Here is a 25,474-nt window from a genome sequence, read left to right as displayed (position 1 = left end):
GATATGCTCCAGGTGGCTGCTGACGATCTTCCGGCAGCACTTCCTGGTGTGGCGGAAGTGCTGCCCTTTGCCCCAGAAGCACTCCGGGCGTCCCTGGCAGGTTCCTCCGCCATCTTGACAAGTGTGGCGGAAGTAATGTTCTCTCAGGTTCTAGGAGGCTTAAGATGCCCCCTGGCGGTGGCCACGGGTCCCAACGAGTTGGAAAGTCTCTCCTCCTCTCCCGTGGTCCTCTCCCACTCCAGGACGGTTGTGTCCTCCTGACCTGGAAGCTTTTACTGCCACCTTCCGGACCTTCTAGGCGTTCCGGCCGGTTAAGAACCCCAGCCGTCTGTGACTATATATATATATATATATATATATATATATATATATATATATATATAGTAATCCCTCCTCAATCGCGGGGTTTGCGTTCCAGAACCCCCCACGATAGGTGAAAATCTGCGAAGTAGAAACCATATGTTTGTATGTTTTTTTTTATATATTTTAAGCCCTTATAAACTCTCCCACACTGTTAACATTATTAGAGCCCTCTAGACATGAAATAACACCCTTTAGTCAAAAGTTTAAACTGTGCTCCATGACAAGACAGAGATGACAGTTCTTTCTCACAATTAAAAGAATGCAAACATATCTTCTCTTCAAAGGAGCGCTGGCAGGAGCAGAGAATGTCAGAGAGAGAGCGTGACAGAAAAGCAAACAATCAAAAAATCAATACGTGCTGTTGGGCTTTTAAGTATGCGCACTGTGATAAAGCAGCCGCAAGGAAGGGAGCATTGTGAAGGTAGTCAGCATTTTTTTAGAGTAGCATCCGTATCTTCTAGGCAAACAGCCTCTGTACAAACAGCCCCTCTGCTCACACCCCCTCCGTCAAGCGCAGAGCATGTCAGAAAGAGTAAGATAGACCGAGAAAAGCAAACAATCAAGCTCCGCTCGGGAAGCACATCATATATCATTGAGGAGTTTTATTTAATATGTAATACATGCTCTGATTGGGTAGCTTCTAAGCCATCCGCCAATAGCGTCCCTTGTATGAAATCAACTGGGCAAACAAACTGAGGAAGCATGTAGTTTAAATTAAAAGACCCGTTGTCCACAGAAATCCGCGAACCAGCGAGAAATCCGTGATATATATTTAGATATGCTTACATTTAAAATCCGCGATGGAGTGAAGCCGTGATAGTCGTAGCGATATAGCTTAGGATCACTGTATATGTATATATATATATATAAATATATATATATATATGTATATATATGTATGTATGTATGTATGTACAGTATGTATGTATGTATGTGTGTGTATATGTGTGTAGATATGTGTATATATATATATATATATATATATATATATATATATATATGTGTGTGTGTATGTATATATGTATTGTGGTCCCCAGCCAGGACGCCCAGGAGGACGAGAGGAGGGCGTGTGCCTCCTCCAGACCGAGAGGGGGCGCCCGTCCTGGTTATGCAGGAGGCCTCGGGTAGGGGCTTGGAAGCCCAGCCCTGTAGGGACCCGTGGCCACCGCCAGGCGGCTCCCCAGTGCCTTATCATCCCGGGAGCCCGGCACTTCCACCACACCAGGAAGTGACGAGGGAAGACGACAGGGGACACCCGGACGGCTTCCGGGTGCGCGGCCGGCACTTCTGCCACACACAGGGGTGTGGCCAAGACTATTTGCCGGGAAGCAGCTGGAGCCCATCCGGGTTCCTATAAGAGGGGCCGCCTCCCTCCAGTCATTGGTGGATGTCAGGAGGTAGTTGGTAGAGCTGGAGAGAGGACAGGAGGCGGCCAGAGGAAAGGCACAAGGACTGTGAGCCCTGGACTTTGGGGGAATCGGTGCAAGAGGCACTGGGGGTGCATGGTGAGCACAAAACATTGTAAATAGTGTAAATAAACAGTGTGTTGGGTGAACTTATGATGTCCGTCTGTGTGTGTCCGGGCCAGCTTTCACGGTGTATATATATATATATATATATATATATATACAGTATGTGGATGTGTGTGTGTGTGTATATATGTATGTGTATATATATATATATGTATATGTGTATATGTATATATATTTTTATGTGTGTGTGTATCTATACTAATAAAAGGCAAAGCCCTCACTCACTCACTCACTGACTCATCACTAATCCTCCAACTTCCTGTGTAGGTAGAAGGATGAAATTTGGCAGACTCATTCCTTACAGCTTACTTACAAAAGTTGGGAAGGTTTCATTTCGAAATTCTACGCGTAATGGTCATAACTGGAACCTATTGTTTCGTCCATATACAATAATAGACTTCTGCTCGCTGCCCGTGGGAGGCGGAGTTACGCCTCCCATGTATTTTAGTGCCTGCCCATATAAGGCCGTCCGTCAGCGGCAATCCAATAGAAACACTGCCGCTAAATATTCACAGGTGAAGGACTGTACTTATGCAGAGGAAGATGAGATGGTCAGGGTGGTGTTTGGCACAAACTCAGCGAAACTGCAAGAGAAACTTTTAAGTGCCGGGTCTTAGCTTACATTAAATACAGCCGTGGACATCGCACGAGATGGCACCAGCACAGCTCGGAACCTTCGATGCATGTACACCGAGTGACTCACGTGAACTGACGCAGTGCACAGACAAAAAGCAACAGTTCCAAAGAGTGCTGAACAAAAAACGAATTACACAATTGAGAAGGCAGCAAAAAAATATGAAGCGTGTGATACATACAAGCATATTCATAAGTGCAGCTACTGCGGAAACAAAGCACACGGTGGAAAAAGTCAATGTCCCGCTAAAGGAAGACAGTGTAAAAAAAACCAGTGCATGCAGTGTATCAAGTCTCAGATAAAGAGGAAGACAAACTGTTTATTGATGCAGTAAGAAACGAATCGATGAATGAAACCTGTTATCTTTACAACGATTGACAAACACGGAATGTAACTTGAACACAACACATCCTACAAATACGAACCTGATTGAAAGAAATAATGATAATCAAATCCTTGATGACAGCAACACTCATAACACTCACAAAACAATTACTGTATATTGACAATCATGTTACGTTATTTTAAAATGTTCCCTTTTCTTTTTCATAACTTCTTTAACACACTACTAAGCGCGGGTATATATATATATATATATATGTATATTTATACCCCGATCTACATACTCTCAAATAGACCAACCACACGCCTTGGCGCAATGGTAGAGGCTTCGCCTCTAGCGCCAACGTTCGAGGTTCGATTCCCGAGATGGGATGCACTAAGTATATACGAGCGCTTCCTGATTCATGTTACCCTCGCATCCCCTTGGTTTGAGACGTATGAAAAAATATGCGGGAAACGCAGATCACCAATTGAAGCTTCATGAATAATAGATACTTTATTCGCCTTCAATGATTGTTTTGGTAAAGACATACTCAGTGTATTCATTAGATGAACGGTAAAAAAGTAAGAGCGAGGGGAGGGTGACTTATTGAGGCACGCAGGCAAAACCACAATAGCATGCGGGCTCGATGTACTGTAGTGCGCATCAACTCGATCTGAATTGCGCGATCACATTCGAAAAAATTTATCTTTTCAAGTTCTATTTAGTTCATATCTGTCAAACTCAAGGCCCACAGGCCACATCCGGCCCGCAAGATCATTTTATATACTGTATTATTGTTATTAATGGCCCGGAAATGGTCTTGGAAATCTGTCATGCTGGCCGTTTTTGCCCAGTCTCTTTCTTATGGTGGAGTCGTGAACACTGACCTTAATTGAGGCAAGTGAGGCCTGCAGTTCTTTAGACGTTGTCCTGGGGTCTTTTGTGATCTCTCGGATGAGTCGCCTCGCGCTCTTGGGGTAATTTTGGTCGGCCGGCCACTCCTGGGAAGGTTCACCACTGTTCCATGTTTTTGCTATTTGTGGATAATGGCTCTCACTGTGGTTCGCTGGAGTCCCAAAGCTTTAGAAATGGCTTTATAACCTTTACCAGACTGATAGATCTCAGTTACTTCTGTTCTCATTTGTTCCTGAATTTCTTTGGATCTTGGCATGATGTCTAGCTTTGAGGTGCTTTTGGTCTACTTCTCTGTGTCAAGCAGCTCATATTTAAGTGATTTCTTGATTGAAACAGGTGTGGCAGTAATCAGGCCTGGGGGTGGCTATGGAAATTGAACTCAGGTGTGATATACCACAGTTAGGTTATTTTTTTAACAATAACTTTTTCACACAGGGCCATGTAGGTTTGGATTTTTTCTCTCCCTAAATAATAAAAACCATCATTTAAAAACTGCATTTTGTGTTTACTTGTGTTATATTTGACTAATGGTTAAATGTGTTTGATGATCAGAAACATTTTGTGTGACAAACATGCAAAAGAATAAGAAATCAGGAAGGGGGCAAATAGTTTTTCACACCACTGTGTATGTATATATATATATATATATATATATATATATATATATATATATATATATATATATATATATATATATATATATATATATATATATATATATATATATATATATATATATATATATATATGACAGCAACACTCATAACAGTGACAAAACAATTACATTGACAATCATGTTACATTATTTTCTAAATGTTTTCTTTTCTTTTTCATTACTTCTTTAACACACTACTCCGCTATGAAGCGCGGGTATTTTGCTAGTATACAATAAATATAACATGAAATTACTATATACATACAATAAATAAAAATCAATCGACAATACAAGGAACTATATACAAACAAACAGTAAATAAATAAATAAATACATTTTTAAAAATTCTTTAACATAAGGCACGATTTTTCTTCTCCCTCCTCTTTTCCCCTTTTCAGATGGTGGTTCCTTCGGGGTGAATCCTAGACAGTTCTATACAAACGGCCTCCACAACAACTACAGCAACAACATTTATTTATATAGCACATTTTCATACAAAAAATGTAGCTTAAAGTGCTTTACAAAATGAAGAATAGAAAAATAAAAGACACAGTAAGAAAACAAAATAAGTTAACATAAGATGGCCAGGGTGGACAGAAAAAAAAAAAAAACTCCAGACGGGTGGAGAAAAAAAAAAAAATCTGCAGGGATTCCAGACCATGAGACCACCCAGTCCCCTCTGGACAATCTACCTAACATAAATGAAACAGTCCTCTTTGTATTTAGGGATCTCACGGAAGGACTTGATGATGATGGTCACGTAGACTTCTGGCTTTCAGTCCATCAATGTTGGAGCATCATGATGCTTTGAGTAGGTGGTGGTGGAGCAGTTCGCCACCACAAAGAAACCAGGAAAAAGAAACAAAAGAGAGTGTAGGGGTTAGTACTGATTTTAGAGCCACTATGAATAGTTATTATGATAAATTGAACATGCAGAGTATCCGGATTAAGTTAAAGTGAAGTTATGAAAAGGCCACGTTAAAGTAATGTGTTTTCAGCAGTGTTTTAAAGTGCTCTACTGTATTAGCCTGGCGAATTCCTATTGGCAGGCTATTCCAGATTTTAGGTGCATAACAGCAGAAGGCCGCGTCACGACTTCTTTTAAGTTTAGTTTTTGGAATTGTAAGGAGAGAGACACTCATTTGAGGATCTAAGGTTACCATTTGGGATATAGGGTGTGAGATATTCCGATATATAAGATGGGACGAGATTATTTAAGGCTTTATAAATCATAAGCAGAATTTTAAAGTCAATTCTGAAAGACACAGGTAACCAGTGTAGTGACATCAAAACTGGAGAAATGTGCTTGGATTTTCTTTTCCTGCTTAGGATTCTAGCAGCTGCATTCTGCACTCGTTGCAAACGATTTATGTCTTTTTTGGGTAGTCCTGAGACGAGTGTGTTACAGTAATCTAGTCGACTGAAAACAAAAGCGTGAATTAATTTCTCAGGATCTTTCAGTGATATAAGAGGCCTAACTTTTGCTATGTTTCTTAAGTGAAAAAATGCTGTCCTAGTAATCTGATTAATATGTGATTTAAAATTCAGGTTACAGTCAACAGTTACCCTTAAGTTTTTTACTTCCGTCTTAACTTTTAATCCTAATGCATCAAGTTTATTTGTGATAACCTCATTGAATCTATTAGTGCCAATCACTAAAATTTCAGTTTTCTCTTTATTTAGTTTGAGAAAATGACTATTCATCCATTCAGAAATACCAGTAAGGCCGGAGTTATACTTCACGCGACGCATGCTGTAGCGGACGCTCCTGCTACGCAAGCGTTGTAGTGTTCATACTTGCGCGCATACTTTACGTAAATCTGGAGGAATCCACCAGGTGGCAGTGTGAGATATTATCACAGTGAGAACATGTTTGGCTTCTCTGTGTTGTGAATTGCCTAGAACACCTATTAAATTCCGATGACACCTTGCCGCAATATCTCTGAAAAGGATGTTTATTGATTAAATCCATCAATCCAGGGATGTGTCCATTCCAGCAAGCATTGGGCACAAGGCCTCAGCTCATCACAAGATGAATACAAGCACTCGCATACACTAGCGTCATTTTAGCGGCACGAAATCCCCAAATCTACATATCTTTGGAAGGAAACTGGAGCACAGTGTGGAATACAAGCAGGAAATACCAGCAACATAACTCCCTGCGAGACAGCAGTGCTATCGCTCCACCACTGTGACACCCGTATGTGTGTAATTATTCCCCCATGTGTGTAATTAACAGTATTCATTATTTAAACTAAATTATATGTAAAATGTAACATACACACTTTAATGCATTTCATCATGAAAGTGATATCAAGTATAAATCTAAGGATTCTAAATGTGCAGAGAGTTGGAATATCATACATTTAATTTATTCTGTGTGGTGATCTATTGCTTCTTTCCGCTGCTGTCAGGTCCAAGAAGCTCGTAGCGATTAAAAACTGGGATGACGTTTATGATGACAAAGTAAACTACGAGGTTAGAGTGGACATTTACAGATTAAAGCCGAAATTTCCACTTTAATCACAAAATACACGTTTTCACCGTGTCCTTTATTTTTTTCTCAGTGGTTCAAATATAACGCTATACATTATGTTGCTGTTGTTAAGTTGCAAAAATAAAAAAGCCGACACAAAAGATGGTATGTGAGACTTTTAAAATGTATCGTGTCATTTCGTTTGGGAACTATCTACATGTGACAGAAAGCCTCTATGCCGATCCTACGGGATGGATGTTTCGATGTGGTGAAGCAAAATGCCGACATACAGATGCATTCGTGGTGCTTTTATATTCAAGTGTCACGTATTCCCAATCGTAATGACACGATACATTTTAAAAGTCTCACATACCATCTTTTGTGCCATCTATTTTTTTTTTTTACAACTTCACATCGGCAATATAATGTATAGCGCTGTATTTGAGCCACTGAGAAAAAAATAAAAGACACGGTGAAAACGTGTATTTTGTGATTAAAGTGGAAATTTCAGCTTAAATCTCGAAATGTCCACTTTAACCTCATAGTTTACTTTATTATTAAAGCAGACCATCGTAAACGTCATCCCAGTTTTCATTCGCTACGAGCTTCTTGGACCTGACAGCAGGTAAAGTAAAAAAAATAAAAAATAGACGGCACAAAAGATGGTATGTGAGACTTTTAAAATGTATCGTGTCATTACGATCGGGAATACGCAACGCTTGAATATAAAAGCACCACGAATGCATCTGTATGTCGGCATTTTGCTTCTCCACTTTGAACCATTCATCAAACAGCAAAGCGCGCACATCGATCCCTGAAGGATCTCCATAGAGGCTTGCTGTCACATGTAGATAGTAAACAGAGACTCTGACGTCACATTCTGACTTTTAGCACACTGCGTCCCCCGACTTTTTGCTGGTACTGCAACTCGCGCACGTGTCACGTTCATTTCTGAGGACCTGCTCAGAGGACGCGTGAAATGAACGCTGGGAACGCGTGGCAGCCATGATGCGGGCGCGTACGCGTTCTGAGCGTGAAGTATAAATCGGCCCTAAGACATTGTGTTAGTTCATCGAGAGAGTCAGTGTCATCAGGTGCTATTGGTAAATACAGCTGTGTGTCATCAGCATAGCTGTGGTAGCTCACGTTGTGCCCTCAGATAATCTGACCTAACGGAAGCATGTAGATTGAGAAGAGCAGCGGACCCAGGATAGAGCCTTGTGGAACACCATATAGGATATCATGTGTCTTTGAGTTGTGATTACCACAACTCACAAAGAATTTTCTCCCTGCCAGGTAGGATTCAAACCAATTTAAGACACTGCCAGAGAGGCCCACCCATTGACTAAGGCGATTTCTAAGAATATTGTGATCAATGGTGTCAAATGCGGCACTCAGATCTAGGAGGATGAGAACAGATAAATGGCCTCTGTCTGCATTTATCTGCAAGTCATTTACTACTTTAACGAGTGCAGTTTCTGTGCTGTGATTTGTTCTGAAATCTGACTGAAATTTATCAAGAATAGCATGTTTATTGAGGTGGTCATTTAATTGCAAAATGACTGCCTTCTCTAGAATTTTACTTAAGAGGGGCAGGTTAGAAATGGGTCTAAAATTTTCAAAAACAGAGGGGTCGATTATTTTTCTTGAGCAGGGTTTTAACTACAGCAGTCTTAAGACAGTCTGGGAAGACCCCCGTATTTAATAATGAATTTACTATGTCAAGAATATTGTCAATTAGCACGCCTGATACTTCCTTCCTACAAGGCGGTTGATGTTTGGCATCTGTGTGGCTTGGCCGCCTTGGCCGACCATACACCTACAAAATTCGGGGGCTGGGTTTGAGAGAGAGAGAGTTAGTCAGTCAGTCCTGCCATCGATATCCAATTGGAAGGAAAGAGGCCATTCCAAAGAGGTTGAGCACCTACCGTCGCAAGCTCTCCACTCCCAGTGTGACTTGCGTCGGAACCTCCCCTTCAGCAGTCTTTCCTGGTGGCGTGGCAGAAAGCAATCTGGGGCCTTGTCTCCCTCTGGCAATCATTCCCAGAGGGTGACGATCTCCACTACTTGCTGCTGCGTCATGTAGGCATGGTGACGCAGCTTCAAGAGACTGGAGGCCAGGTTGACCATGTGCTTGTAACCTGGGCCAGTGTCAGGTCCAAGGCTATTCTGTTGGGGGAAGAGAGTGAAAGTGAGAAAGGGGAGCACTCATCAGATATTCCATAGGTATATCACGACTTGTCGGGAGAGACTTACCGGCTCGTGAGACACCCTTTGAGTGGTCTCATCTCCAGGGATGGTCTCCTGGTCGGCTGGCCCAGACTGTGAGGTGCCGATGGCAGGGCACGATTGGGACTTGTCAGACGACAACGGTTGTTGGGTGAAGTCCGCCTCAAGGCCGAAGAGGGTGCCAGAGGTTCCTCTACTTTCCCCGCATCCTTTTGGAAGCCCTCGTCGACACTGTCTTCATCGTCGTCTGTATCAGTCCCATTCGGAGCATTGGGATCCCTGCCCATCACTTCCTCCAGCACTCGACCAGTCTGTGAAAATAGGTACTGGACGCCAATGAGCTCATTTGTGAAAAAGAGGGAACTGTTTTAAAATGAAAAGAGAGAGAGAGAGAGACAGACAGACAGACAGACAGAGGTCTCGACACCCACCTCACCAGTGTACTTCGCAGGCCGGGTATAATCCTCATCCAGCTTCTTGTGATATACAAGGTCGCTCAGCTCATTGAGGGAGTGCTGGAGTTGGCCACTGTAGCAGACCATATCACGGTCTGCTGCCTCCACTGCTTGTGCCGTATGGTCCTCGTTCCACTGCGCCTGGCCTTCCAGGAGATAGGCCTGATAGTGGGCCGCACTGGCTGTAGTGCCTAAAAGACACATTGAGAGAGGGAAAAATGCAATGCCACCCCCTCCCTCGCACAACACAGGTCACAATGAACAGGTTTCTGGGCACCCTTACCAAGTATGAAGCAGTCCAGATGCAGGTGGAACGACTCTAACGAAGTTGAACCTCGCGTACACCTGAACACCGGCAGTGTGATCTCCCCTTTGACCAGCTGCCCGGTCTGCATGTACAGGTGCATGCCGGGTGGGTCCTGGATGCAGTGGAAGTGGCACCTCAGTCCCAGATTTCCCGGATCTTGTTGCGGTCCAAAAGCAGGATGCCCATGATGTCAGTGGCATCCCCGAAGGCCTCCAGCATCTCGTAGCTGGGCGACATCTCCCTGGTCCCACTCAAAAATGCAGAATGAGTGACGTGCCATGAAGAGGCTGTATAGTGGGTGGATCTCCGTGGTGACACCCGCTGTGAAGCGCCGCATCAGGTGCCACATGTCGAGCCGCACCACTAGCTGATCCCACTGGTTGAATAAGAGGGACACCTTGCTTGGTCCCCCATGGGAACAGCAGTCTCGGTCCACATAGAGGACCAGAGGTGGGGACAAACTGGCATCACGGTATCGCTGCATCAGCCCGGTGGCCATGGCCATGCTCGTTCCCCACGTTGGTCACCCAGGCTGTCGTTCCTACCGCGGCACCAGCAAGTTTCTTGGTCATCTGAACGATGAAAGGGAGAGTGACGGTAATTTGGAAGGAAAAGAAGGAAGGAGGGAGGGGATGGCAATATCGCTCACCTTCTTGGTTGAGTCCATCTTTAAGATTGAGCCAAAGATGGAGTTGATCTGGGCCTTGGTCTCTTCTAGCCTCGAGGCCACCTCCCTGGCATAGATGGACAGCAACCACTTTGCACTGTGGTGGTGGAGGTGGTGTTGGAGGCGGTGGTGGTAGAGGCGGAATCGCAGATGGCTCAGCACCCGATTTGATGAACTTGGCGACTGTGAACATGAACTTTTTGGACCGCAACATCCAGGACCTGGTGTGCTCCTTGAACAGATATCTGCGCAGCCGATTGGCCCCTTTGCCCAGCGTGCGCTAACGCATCTGCCCGATTTTTGTCACAAGATAACCTGTGTTAGACAGAACAGAGACGTTAGGACTGCCTGTGTGTGCCAGTCTACCTATGGAGAGTTGACCCAGCCTTTTGAGACTCCTTGTCTGACCTGTAAGTCAGGATAGCTGAAAGTCATCCCGGTGGATGTGTTGCAGCTGATCCAAGATATCCTGCGACCAGCCTGCCACCTTTTTCCTGCAGTGCCGGCACTCCAGGTACTCTGTGGCCATAAAGTACCATCTGTCTGTGTCCAGGACCCTCCGGACAGTCCTGTAGAGTCCGTCTCCCGACAACCTGTGGCTGCACACCATGCAGGACAGCTTGTAGACCCACATGTGGTACGGCATCCATAGGAAGAATGGGCGCTGTAAAAAGGTGTCAGGCGATGTCGGGGGCTGGAGGTGCACGTTGCGGGGGCCGGGAGGATGCCACCAAAGGCGAAGTTTGGAGGTCCGCACAGGCTTTCCGTCCTTGCCCCTGGTGAAAAGGACCTGACTTACCCACATGTGCTGTTCCTTGGGTAGTGAAGTCCTCCAGCCCACGGGCAAAAGTAGCTGTGTGTGTGAGAGAGAGAGAGAGAGAGACAGAGAGCATGAGCAAGAGAAAAAGAAACAAAAAGAATCAGACAGGGCCTGTTCCTTTCCCGGCAATGCACTTCAAAGAAACACATCCTTTTAACTCACCTCTCTCCTGGCTACAGACATTGGATAAACCAAGAGAAAGTTACAGTTTCACTCCAAAGTTTAACAACGCCTTTGTTTTTCTTCAAATTTAACCAGCTGGAATGCAACGAGCGACCTGAAACAAATGCGCAGGAAACTGGCAGACATTTACATTTAAGGTTTAGTTAAAAGAAATTTCAGAATATTACAAATTGGCCTTCAGGGAACAACTAATAGGTTACAACCTCCATATAGTCTGCACCAAGCGACGTTGATTCCAACATAGATAAAATAAAGAGTAACTGAGCATGCAAAAAGGAAAAAAACAAACAAGGGAACAACAGGATGATAAACCACCACCTTTGAACTAATTCTATAGGCACCAAGCCCAATATTCCAAAAAGTTTTTTTTTTTTTTCCGAATTAACCTTTGTGTTATTTAACCAATGAATACTTACATGTCAACACCGCAGGTGATGTTGGATCTATTAAAACAACGCAATCAACCAGTACATCAATTAAAAAAAGAAAACTTTTTTTTAGAGGAACTACTACAAACAAAGACTCACGTAAGAACACTAGTGGCAGCCATGGTAAGAGATACCAGAAACAGTTAATTCTGAATTCTGAAAGAGTAAAGGGACACACAAAAAAATAAATTAATATAATGGTTAGTCATACTAATACTGACTTTTTTAAGGCCTTTAATCTATAATAATAAAAGGCAAAGCCCTTACTGACTCACTGACTGACAGACTCACTGACTCATCACTAATTCTCCAACTTCCCATGTAGTTAGAAAGCTGAAATTTGGCAGGCTTATTCCTTATAGCTTACTTACAAAAGTTAAGCAGGTTTCATTTCAAAATTCTACGCGTAATGGTCATAACGATCAACAACGTCCGCCATATTGAACTTTCTTATTTATGGCCCCATCTTCACGAAATTTGGTAGGCGGCTTCCCTGCGCTAACCGAAACCAATGTACATACTTATTTCGGTGGTATGACACCACTGTCAGCCGCCATATTGAACTTTCCAACGTCACTAATTCTCCAACTTCCCGTGTAGGTAGAAGGCTGAAATTTGGTACTTATTTCGGTGGTATGATGCCACTGTTGGCCGCCATATTGAACTTTCCAACGTCACTAATTCTCCAACTTCCCATGTAGATAGAAGGCTGAAATTTGGCAGGCCCATTCCTTACAGCTTACTTACAACAATTAAGCAGGTTTCATTTCGAAATTCTACGCGTAACAATCATAACGGTCAACAACATCCGCCACATTGAACTTTCTTATTTACAGCCCCATCTTCACGAAATTTAGTAGGTGGCTTCCCTGCACTAACCGAAACCAATGTACATACTTATTTCGGTGGTATGATGCCACTGTCAGCCGCCATATTGAACTTTTCAACAGTCTTTGTTACTTATGGGCCCATCTTCAAGAAATTTGGTACACGGGTTCCCAACGCTAACTGAATCCTTCTTACGTACATATATACGTCCAAAGCCTGCAGCTCGGTCACCGTGTGAGGCGGCATTGGGTCCCCCATCCCAACGCCTCCCACGTTGTTGGCTGCCTGCCTATATAAGGCCGTCCGTCGCTCCAGTCTCTACATTCCCTTCCTTGCCTCGCCATGGGATTCATGTCTCGCTACTGATAACTACAGCCTTTTTGTTTAATCCACGGCTTCTCCGCTGTTTTATTGTTTGTTTATTACAATTATAGCTATTGTATAAGTATTTTACACTTACTTTACATTGCTCAGGTACCCATTTCCTTTATCTTTCCAACCCCCATTAACATGTCTATCGAGATGATCACTATCGATCAAAGAACTATCACTTACCGAGTGGTTTCCATGCCCGGAGATACCACCTACCTTTTCCATTCTCTTTGTTACATATTGCACGGCCATATCAGGCTCACTCTTGATATCCGGAGGAACGTTGTGTCTTATGTATTGAATGACTGGGACAGGTTCAAGGTGTGGACTGATGACGGTACAGGAGATAATTATACTACACAGGAACATTATAAGAGTGAAATGCTTAAGCCCTTCACCTATGGTTCTGCATGTGAGTTGATGGCTGCCTCTGAATTGTTCGGTTGTCGCTTTCAAGTGTACCGAAATGGCCAAATATTTTACACCTTTCGACAACCGCCAATGCCTCTTAAACATCTTAGATTCACAGGTGACGATTTCAGTAGTGGACACTTTGATGTTTATGAATGTTTAAACTCTCAAAAGCTGGATGTGATTTTATCACTGAAACCGGTTGTGTGTTTACAACGCTTGACAGATGCCGAATGTCACTTCAATACAACAAATCCTGCAAATACTGTCATAATTGAAACAAACCATGAAACTCAAACCGATTATGACAGCAGCAATCCAAGCTGTGAGATTTGAGACAAGATTACTGTTCACATGGCCAACTGTAAGTTGCATGCTCAAGAGTTAGCTCAGCGCACAGCTTGGTCATGTTACAACCGGAGGGCCGAACTGACAACATGGTATACAAAGAGATCCTTAACAAATAATTATTGGCATATTTTCCCTGAGTTTAAAAAGGTTAAATTTTCTTCTTAATAAAAATTTTAATGCAGTACTTCACCGCTGCGAAGCGCGGGTATTTTGCTAGTAATATTATAACTATCTTGTTACACTGCAATTTCCTATTGTTAGCAATATTATTATTTATTTTAAACGAACATAATTATAACGCAATTCTGTCCAGACTATTTACAGATATTTATATTACTGAAACCAGTTTGCTAAAAAGAAAAAAACAATACTTTCATTAATATGTACAAATCAAATAAATTCTCATTAGATTAAACTACATCCGTTTTATTTCACTTCACTATAATCCTTGTGTACTAATAGTAACAGCAATAGTACCATATTAATAGTACCAGCAGGCCCACTTTAAGATAAAACTTGAAGTATGACATCGCCGCTTTTAGACGAGGAGTCGGGTCTTTCGGAACAGAAATCGGAAAGCTTCTCCTTTCAGCTAGTTAAAATTTACAGAACAATCGGTACAACCAATTAGAAGACAGACGTTTCTGCGGTGAGCCAATCACTGCACAGGACTGCACTTCAATCATCCGAGAAATCGGTACAGAATCGTATCACAGGTGTCCCGAAGATCAGAACTCTTTAGGCACTGCCCATATATAATGGATATCAAAGCTCTACATTCTATACATCTATTGAAATGTCAGGTTGTGCTGAAATTACAAGAAATCATGCTGAACCTTTTTCATTTTAATAAAATCTTGTACCCAACATTATGGAAGTGAAAAGCATTGATCTTTTGTAGGAAAAAACATATACAATTAATCTTTCTACAGTTTTTGAGCCAGATAGTTTAACAATTATTACAGTAAAATAAAATAGCAAAGTCCTCATTATATTCAATACATCTGTGGAAAGTTAGTAGGCATCATTAACTGTTCTTTTTCTAGAACATGTGTACTGTATTTATCTCTGTTTAGAAGAGTTGATTACTTTGTTTTTGACACGTTGCTTTTTTTCCCCCCATTTAGGTTGGTGGTTTTGTCTGTGGCACTTTTTGGTGTAGCTCACTCCCCAGAGCAGTCCTGCTCACTTACACTAGTGGACCATGGTCGTGGCTATCTGGGGATCCTGATTAGCTGCATGATATGTGAAGGTGCCATCATTTGGCTGAGCATGAGAGGCAGTATCTTGTACACTGAGCCACGGGATTCCATGCAGTATGTCCTCTACTTTCGTCTTGGTGAGTATCTTGCAGTATAACTCTGGTCAAATGAAATTTAACTATTGTTGAGTGTAATAGGCTGTAAGCTGTACTAATAGTCAAGTGGTACAATGTAGCCAACTGTATAACTTTTTCCATTAATAACATTCAGTAATGATCAAATAAATGTGCTCTAGGACAAAAATACAATAGTCTGTTTTTTGTTTTTATTTTGATATGGAAATCCCATGGCAAAATAAAATGAAAAGCTCAAAACCTTTGTTTTACTTACCAAGATATTTTTATTTTTGACGTTAGAACATTAGAACAATTACAGCAAGCTAACCAATCCTATTCATTTAATTTTTCCAAGATGACATCAAGGTGAGCTTTTGAAGGTCCCCAAGGTAATACTATCCATCACACTACTTGGAAACTTGTGGCAAATGTGCAGTAGCCATTTTTAAGTCCTGTATAGATTTTAATAGGATATAGTACTTCATCAGGATTTATTAAGTAAGTTTTACATCAGTGTCAGTTAGCAAAAGAGCTTAGTTACTTTAAATTAAGTTGTTGCCGTCACTTATTATACACTGAAACTGCAGATTAATGGAGTATTCAGTTTGGCCAGTTTGTAGGTAGACCATAGTGGATTTTGCATTTTTTTTTTTGGATGACCAGGGTCAGAGGCTAGTATTTAGAAGAGCAGGATCTTGTTCAACTAATTCTTGTCTCTTCATGATATCATTAACCACGTTATCATGATCGCATCAGGATGCTCAGCTCATTCTTGAGTATACAGAGGATAACTTGTGAAAAGACTGCAAGGTAGGCAAGCCATGAAATTCCTTGCAGTTTAACTGCCTTTGTACCTCATGAGGTTAAAGATTTTGTGAACTAAAGTGGCATATCATCTTATATAATATGCTACTGTGGCTGGTCGTTTGTCCAGGATTTTAAATCACCTGTAGCTCGCAAACCATTTGAACTGTTAACCTGAAATTTGGTACACATATACTACGTGACGTCTACTATCTGCTTTCAGGGTGATGATTGACCTCCAAGGTTATTCCTCTTTTTATTTTTATTTCATTCTATTGTAGAATCAACTCTCCGCAGTAGGGCGGCCATGCGGCGCATGGGTACAAGCGTCGTTCTTATCCCTACCATCTTCGCCATCACTTCCTCTTCATATCTTAAATCATTCTTGAGGCAGATTGAAGACTTAAGTGCCAGCTAAAGTGAAAAATTAAGGAAAACGTACTAAGTAATTACAACACAAACATTGACTTAATCAGTTTTAATTAACGCAAAAAGATGCAGACGAAAGAAAAGAAGAAGCGGGCCACTAGGGTGGAGACAAGAAGAGCTTTATCAAGATCACAGCGCACAATTGGAAACTTGTTAAGGGCAAATTTCATACAAACATTAGGATGTTTTTCTTTATGGAGAGATCTTACAGACATGAAATAAATTACAAAGTAGGGTGGTAGACAGTATGACTTTAAGTACTTTTAAAACTAGACTTGATGTTATTTTGGAAGAATTAAATATTTAGGACTGGCAAGCTTTGTTAGGCTTAAAGGCCTGTTCTCATCTAGATTGTTCTAATGTTCTAAAAAAAAAAAAAATCAGAAATGGCCATGGCCATCCGAGGTAGCACTGGTTCAGATTAACTTAGATAATCATATTTCAACTGTATTGTGTAATTAAGGCAGGTCTAAAATGTAAAGTTATCCTGTAATGGAGCATTCCTCATTCCAATATTGAGTTAAAGAACTGTTTCTGTAGACCCTAGTAATTTGAGTTACAAAAAAGAGGCACATGGTCTAAGAGAATGACTACATCATTTTTACAAGACTTAAGAAGGAGTAAAGGATTGTTAATAGTAAAATAAATGGCAGTTTGTGAAAACTATGATGAAGTAGAAAAAGGACTTCCTAGATACATCTCAATGATTTTGAGAGGTTGTGATCTTTCATTAAATGTATGATTTTTGCAGTAGTGTTAATTAATGTGTTGGCAGCTGTTGCTGACCAATCTAAAACAGGGTCTAGTATATAAGTAACATAATCTACTGTTATGAAAATACCAGAGGTCAAATTAGGAATTATTATAAGAACTTTAGTCGTAAATTGTTTATTATGTAAGTTTTGTGTGCATATATTACCATCCGTCCATCCATTTTCTAACCCGCTGAATCCGAATAGGGTCACGGGGGTCTGCTGGAGCCAATCCCAACCAACACAGGGCACAAGGCAGGAACAAATCCTGGTTAGGGCGCCAGCCCACCGCAGGGCACACACACACACCAAGGACAATTTAGGATCACCAATGCACCTAACCTGCATGTCTTTGCACTGTGGGAGGAAACCGGAGCACCTGGAGGAAACCCACGCAGATACAGAGAGAACATGCAAACTCCATGCAGGGAGGACCTGGGAAGCGAACCCAGGTCTCCTTACTGTGAGGCAGCAGCACCACCGTGCCACCCACACGTTTAGTTTTATTTAATTTCACTCTTGCTATAATATGGAGCCCTTCAGGATCCACTGTTGTCTCTGTAGCTACAGAAGTGATTGCCCTGTGCATCCGGACTGCTTTCATGCCAGCTTGTTATGGGTGGAATGGAATACTGATCCAATTAAATTTTTCAACTGAAACTGCAGTCTGGTATGTAAATTTGTCTCTTGAAGAAATATTGTAACTGGTCTCATCAAACTGATATGTGAGAGCAATTTTATTATTTTGAGCTCATGCTCATCCTTAGACCTGTAACATTACCAAGTTACTAACTGTAATGGGCAGTTAATATTATGTAGTTTTGGTTTTCTAGACTTCACTTTCCTCTGTGGGAGCAGAACAAAATTGTTTCTCTAGACATTATTAACTTTAACATTATTAAATTTTATATCTGTGAATGTCTAACTCCATCATCTATTGTATCTGCCAACTGCACTATTTTACTTGTATTTGGGGCAATAAAAGGTATGTGTACAATTTGCTGTCTTTCTGCCTCCTATGCTTTGATCATCCCTATCTTGCTTTGACAAACGAGGCTAAGATCAAACTCCTCAAAATCCCAAGTACTCTGACATGCTTAAATAGCAGAGCATGCCCAAATACACAGTGCCCCATCTCACCAACAACAGTTATCAATAAATTGCCATAAGTAATAGTGTATATTCATTGTTCTAAAATGTCTAGTGAAACTGTCAATAGATACAGTAGAGTTATTAGGCAAGTAACAATACTGCCATATACAGGTGTATATATGCTACTAATAATGAATGACATAATATTCTAGAAATAATAACAACCCCATTAATGTTATTAATGCTAAACCACCACAAATTAACAAAGAAAAAAGAAAACAAAAAGAACAACAAGTAAAATGTAAAACAAATAAAGAGATTAAAAGGAAAAAAATAACTAAAACTCTTCAAGCTGTATTATATTGTATTTTTATAACTCATCAGACCTTTGTGTCTTGTAAAGTTTATGTGAATGCTAAGGGATATCATTTGACCCCATGGTGTGTTGCCATATATCTAAGAATGCAACCTATAAATCACAAGTTCACTGGTTCTGTCACCATCTTTAACTTGCTATGGGATCTTGACTAATTAGCCTGTTTGTGGTTTAATTCATTACTTATCTCTTGACTTGGGTGATGTTTCTGTGTTAGCATGTTGTGTATTGGTGTAATAGCGTTTATACTCCATGAGGAACTTTAGCAGTAAAAGTATACTCTGAGTTGTACTGTATGTCATAATGGGTAAAAAAAGTAAGTAAAAAGTGTTTTTGTACAAACCACATTTGAATAATTTTTTAACAATGTGTTCAAATTTCTACCTTGAGACATATAAAGTACTATCTATCTATCTATCTATACATCTATGGACAACTTGTCAAATAAATACAATGGATTTACTGTTTGTTTGTTTTTTTTTCCTTCTAGCCATCCTACTGGTGGAGCTGATTTATGCCATTGTGGGAATCGTCTGGTTGGTCAAATACTACTGGCCTTGTAATGACAGCACCGCTAAGAACATTACCCTGGGTGAGTCAAGGACAAAGTTAAGGACTATAGGCAGCTAAAATAAACTGGCAAATCATTGTTGAATGAAGAATATACATTAGAATCCATTTAAAAATTTGTGCATGACCTTGATGCCTTGTGCGCAGCATTGTGAGCATTTTTTAAATTGTTACATAGAGTACACACTACCAAGGTTCATCTAGGAATGCAAATGATGTAAACATATAAAGTAATTTGGAGAAAAGTATACATTGTCATATGAGACAGGAATGCACTTGTACATTTTCCTTAACTTTTGTTGGTGTTGTGGACTGAAAATATTCTGCAAAGAGCTAGTTAGAGAGTAAAACAGAGCATTTTCTTTAACCAACAATAAATGTTTGTTATAATGTACTGTACACCTGTCCAACTCATGATAGCCATTGAGTGGTCGATTGCATTATTAAAACAAAGTAGAAAAAAGTGATGTAAGCATTTGCAGTATTCAGAAACCTCACATTTTTCACTTACTGTAGATGTGCAAGATATAAAAAGCAGCAGCTTCCTCAGAGAATGAGGACAGCAGTGACAGCAAAATTAATTCTGTTCAGCCTGTTCAGGAAGCAAAGACACTTGATATGCCTGCCCCCTCTTTTTGGATTTTCAGTATATATTCCCTTTAGCTTCCAATTAGCAAGAGGTGAGAAGTGTGAGGAAAGTAGATATGGTTCTAAATTGGTTTTACTGAAAGACAACTGAACTTTTTTGTACTGAGTATTTTGAGGTTGTTCTGTCTGATCCTGTTATTATTAACATTTCATATGGCTAATTCCCTTTGCTACATTGCAAAGTACAAATCAGCCTTGGATATGTTGCCAGTCTATCACAAGACACACTAATGTTAAGGATAAGACTGGACTATTGTAAATTCTTTAGTGTTGTACTTATCTAATTAAAAACAGTAAAATGTACCGCATCTGGTGACTTTTGCATCTTCTTTTTGCTCACTTTTAAAAAGGTACTGTATATGTGTGCCTCTTTTTGACACAGAGTGTTGAAAGTGTCCTATTACTTATTCATGTGATGAAATACTACCTGCATTTTTGTCATCCTTGAAATGTGATGCCTTTGCACTCACGGCTGGACAGCAAGTGTATTTTGAATGAAGTTGGCTGTTGATTCAATACCTGATAACAAGGAATGCACCAAGTAGAAATTACAATAAGCATGATGGAATTGCTAGTCAGGGCAGATGTTTTGTGGGTTACAATGGGACCCCAGCCTGCCTTACACTTGACATTGCTAGGATAGACTCCAGCCTTCCGTTATCCTGAAGTGGATCTAGCAAGTTTAGAAATGTTACATGTGTATTTTAGTTTATTCTTATCAAGTTCACTTACACTTATGAACCCAGGAAAACAATACAAAAAATGAATAAACATCCATCCATTATCCAACCAGCTATATGAACGGAAGAACATGTTTCAACATAAACAAAGAAATATAATACAATGTACACAATAATACACATAGAGGTACACATACATTATATAATGGGTTGTTTTAAGTCCAAATTCAAACTGTCGCTGCTCAGGATTGCCTAGGCAATCAAGGATAGGATGAATCCCAAACTTTTTTTTACATAGAATTGTGCTTGCTTCATATTTGCAATTTTTGAAAGTGTATCCTTTTCAATTATTACAATAGAAAACCTTTGTTTTTACTGTGATTGATAAGTGTGAATTTAACAAACATCCTAAAATTATAAAATAACCTAAATACGTAATATTGGAACCTTTGGATTAGAATCCTATAAATCTATAATTGGATAATATTTTCCCTTAAATGCAATGTAAATATAGAGTAAACTGGTATAAAACTATCAGCAAAAAATAGGTTAGTAATTAATATAAGTATTATTAAAAACCCAATTTTCCAAACTCCTATTAAACAATGATGACCTGTTTTGACATATATGCTGCATGCAGGTGTAATTTAAATTAGATTACATGCAACTGTGGTGTGCTGTAGATCAGAAATTTGTTACAAAAAACTTGCAACAGAAAGGGTAAAATCTATGTTTAATATGTTCTCACATACAATTTGAAAGTAAATGGGTGTAAATCTATGGGTAAAAAAAACATGGTGATTAGTAACCAAAGTCCACTTTTCCAAATTCCCAATTCACAGTACTGTAATGGCATATTTGACATATACAGGTACTATATTCTGCAAACAAGTACAGTCAAAGTCAGGTCACACAAGTGAGACATATATTAAAATTCAGATTATATAAATTGAATACATTTTTCAATTTTTAGAAAGTAAGTGTATTACATATGCACACTCATTTATAATCGTATTTCATATAAACCCAGGTAAATATGGCTCTGTCCTAAGCACAATATTTGTTGAATATGTCTGGTTTCTGCAGCAGGTAATTGTGGCCACAGCTACATATGCTGTTTTTTTTCCTGCATCTCCACCACAGCTTATTGATATAAAACTATGGTACCCTGATGGTAAAGTCAATGGTTTTGTTGCTTTTTCACAAGTGGTTTCAAATGTTACAGAATACAGTAGGTGACATTTTTGTTGAGAACACTTCATTGAGCCAAACTTGGTTTGTTAATTCCTATTCACTTACTGCTTCCAACAATATCTAGATGAGATTTTTAAAATGTTTTGATTCTACTTTCAACCACCCTGTTTTGTAAGTGTTTCTTAACATCTGTCTTTCACTTTGGGGGGAAGAATGTTTCTTCATGTAAAGTTTTGATTTAATTTATTAATTGTAGACTACTTTAATACTCAATTTTAAATTAAATGGCCAGCCACATGACGAGTAATGTTTGCTGGTCTTTCTCACTGACAACATCCTTTGATCCATATAGATCTATTATATAATGCATTCTAGCTTTTTTATGTCACCTTTTTAAATGTATAGTCACTTTATGGTGTTCAATTTAGTTAACATTCACCTGCTAAGTATCATGCTTGCCTGCACAATAAAGAACTCGGTTGTTACGTAACCCTGTATACACGTATATATATATTCAAGGCTCATTTTAGCAATTCATTCACCCTATTAGTGAACCTTTGGATATGTGGCTAAATAAAGATCATAAATTATTTATTAGGCCTGTGGTAATAAATATTTTTAGCCTGTCTAGAGTCGCTGACAATCTGAATTTTGACTGGGAGTGAAAAATTTTGAATTTTGCATTAATTAGGTAGACATTTCCAACACAGTATAAATGTAAAAAGGTTTTTTGATACTTTGGAGTAATTCATCCACTTCAGTAGATGTGACAAAATTACGAATAAAGATATAAACATTTATATCATCTGCACATGTTTTAAACTCACAGTAAATGCAAAGAAATTGTTTGAATTAGATGTTGAATAAAAGCCCCCTTTAGATTCAGAAAGGTGCCGCACTGGGCTGTCCATTGTCTCCTTTACTTTCTGTTAACTTACCTGAGCTGTCTTCATTTTGATAAGCCTTATTGCAGATCATGACTCAAGTAGCTTTTTATATATGCTAACAGCATTTAACTTTTCTTGGTCATGTTCCTTCTGATCTTCCTCACATCTTTGGTTTTATTGCTTTGTTTGAGACACTGCCTGGATATAAAATGAACTGGGCAAAGTCTGCTCTCCTCCCATTAAATTCTCTGTGTCGTTGTTTTTCTACCATGTGCACCATTTAAATATTTGTGCATTTTCATTTCTCCCTCTCTATAGGACATTGTTTTATGTAATTGTTATTGCAACTTTTGGAATATTAAGGAATTTTGCTCCTCGTGTTCCTTTCATACACTGACTTTGTGGTCTAGATTGGCAATTAGCAAGATGAATATTATTGTTTTTCAACGTTATTAGTGAAATACTCCCTCTCTCTTCCCCCAATGCAGTTTTGTTCAAAGGTTAGATCCCATCTATCTTTCTATGAAATAGTAAGAGATTTTCCACTCCACTTTGATTTGTGATAAGTTTGAAGAGGGGGGTGTCTGCCAAACCTAGAGTTATGTCATTGAGTGTTTACTCTTTGACCAATATGGAGCTGGTTAAATCTACCCATAAACCTGCCTTCCTGGTTCCCTGTTGAATACATCAGTTTCTCCAACTGTTCCCTTTCTGTTCTTCCCATTACTGTTTAAAAATTAAAACCATGTCCTCCAAATATTTGTCAGAAACTTGAGAACCATCTTTGCACTTCTGCAGGTCTGCACTGCCTTACACAGATTGTCTAGAATCATTCTCTTTGTGTTGGTGGCAAGCCCATCCCTATACAACCACGGTTGAGGATCAAGACACTTAGTGACATTTATGATGACTCCGGGCTTGGAAGTTTCATTTACTGAACCAGGTTCTCTGTTCCTCCTTTTTCTTCTGTCTTTAAATCAGGTCAGTCTTTAATTCAAATGAGGTCCCAGTATCCTCTTCACTTGCCTCCCACCCCTTCTTAGCTTTTCCTGTTTGTTATCTCCAAACATTAAGTCAGTGGTATCCTAACATGCAAGTCTATGCAAAAAGTCTGCTGGAATGCTGCCTTTATTTCCAGTCTCACAATTTGACCTCCCTTTTCCCCACTCCCCTATCTATCATGGAAAGATATTTAATTATCAGCATAATGAATTTACATTTGTTCATTGCCTATTCCTCACCCCTTGTGATCTTCTTGTTATGCATTTATCTGTTTGTTCTATCTATCATTTTTGTCCTTTAAATGTCTCTTGCACTTTTTTACTAATGTTCTGGGATATTCCACCAGTCTTTGCTTTCTGGACAGATGTCTGTAACTGCCTGTTCTGTATTCCATTTGTTCATATTCCCCTTTTGCCTTATTTATTTCTTCTCTTGGACCTTTCTCCTCTTACCCTGACTTTTATCTAGCAAAGGTTATTTTGTCTGGGTACCATCACTACAAATTAATTTTAGTGGAACTCCTGACTCTCTCTCTCTCTCTCTCTCTCTCTCTCTCTCTCAACTTCTGGAAATCCTCTTCCTTTGATTCTTTAAATTTCATCCTTTTTTCTTGTAGCTTCTGACACACACTTATAAGTTCGATAGTTTGAAAAAAAGTGTATTACATGTTTCCGTATGTCTGTGTGGCGTTTTTCTGTCTGCCTTCAAAGACTGCCAGACTTTCAGGTTTCTGTCTAGAAATAGAGAGAAGTGTTTCAGCTCTCAAGACCTGACAATCGTTTTTTCTATTGACTTTTGGATCATGAGACAAGGCAATTTGAATATGAATGCTTTAATGTCTACTTTACTTGCCTCCTATTGGATCACCAATTTGAAAATGACTGACATTTTTCCTCCAATCAAAACTGTAAATTCTCCATGTTCTGCTCTTTAAAGCAAGGTACAGCTTGTCTTTTTCCCTGCTTCTGACCATGAGATATCCAAAGAAACCCAGAAGCAGGAAGAACCTGCCTGTTTACAAAAAAAAAATGTGACAGATGGGCAAATACAGAATTAGTGAAAGTAATGGATCTAATGGAGATATGTTCATCTTTTGTATCTAAGATGCTCCTGTGGGGGTGGAAATTTTGTGTGTGTAGTGTATTTGAGTTCTGCTTTCTTCCAGTATAATAGTGATATAAATGCCCTGGCGGATTAGGCTTTTTTCATATTATATGTACAGAGGACCCTTGACTTACAAACTCAATTCGTTTGCAAGGGCTGGTTGTAACTCAAGTTGGTTGTAAGTCAAGACTATTTTTCCCATAAGAAGTAATGGAAATACCCATAATGCGCTCCGAACCTCCCACAGCAACACTTACTTAACCTTTTCATAATAAAAAAGGGTTGTATAATGCGCATAATTTACCAAAACACCAATACTTTTTCTAATGTACTAGCCAAAAAGTGCCTATCCTACCAGAAACAACAATTTCATACTGTACTCACCATTTAATTTGACATCTTTGGGCTGCAGGAAGGGAGGAGGAGAAGAATGAAATGGAAGGTGGTTATTGTTTAGAAGGAGCCCCCTTATGCAAATCTTTTCTTTGTAAAATTGCCGACATGGTGGATTTCGACATGCTGTACATATTAGCGAGATCGGTCACGAACGCCACTCTCATATTTCCGCACAGTTTCCTTCTTCGTTTCGATTGTGATCGCTGTTTCTCAAGTTAATAATGACAGTAGTCGAGCACTCAGTTCAAAGCTGGCTGTGTTGTGAACTGCT

General features: G+C 39.9%; 1 protein-coding gene across 2 annotated transcripts in view; it reads left to right on the top strand.

Moving 5' to 3' along the window:
• Positions 1-25,474, top strand: part of dagla (diacylglycerol lipase, alpha) — a 326,959-nt gene that overhangs the window by 147,252 nt on the left and 154,233 nt on the right. Inside the window, exons 3-4 of one of the 2 annotated variants that reach the window (XM_039755392.1) lie at positions 15,079-15,290; positions 19,213-19,314. In XM_039755392.1, coding sequence (XP_039611326.1) covers positions 15,079-15,290; positions 19,213-19,314 — 314 coding nt within the window. Of the gene's footprint in view, positions 1-15,078; positions 15,291-19,212; positions 19,315-23,602; positions 23,683-25,474 lie in introns of those variants that run through there. The other variant, XM_039755401.1, reaches the window with a different exon arrangement.

Source organism: Polypterus senegalus, chromosome 1 (assembly GCF_016835505.1).
Source record: "Polypterus senegalus isolate Bchr_013 chromosome 1, ASM1683550v1, whole genome shotgun sequence".
NCBI classification, from domain to species: domain Eukaryota; kingdom Metazoa; phylum Chordata; class Cladistia; order Polypteriformes; family Polypteridae; genus Polypterus; species Polypterus senegalus.
Note: the sequence above shows the minus strand (reverse complement) of the source record. Positions and strands in the feature narration are given on the sequence as shown.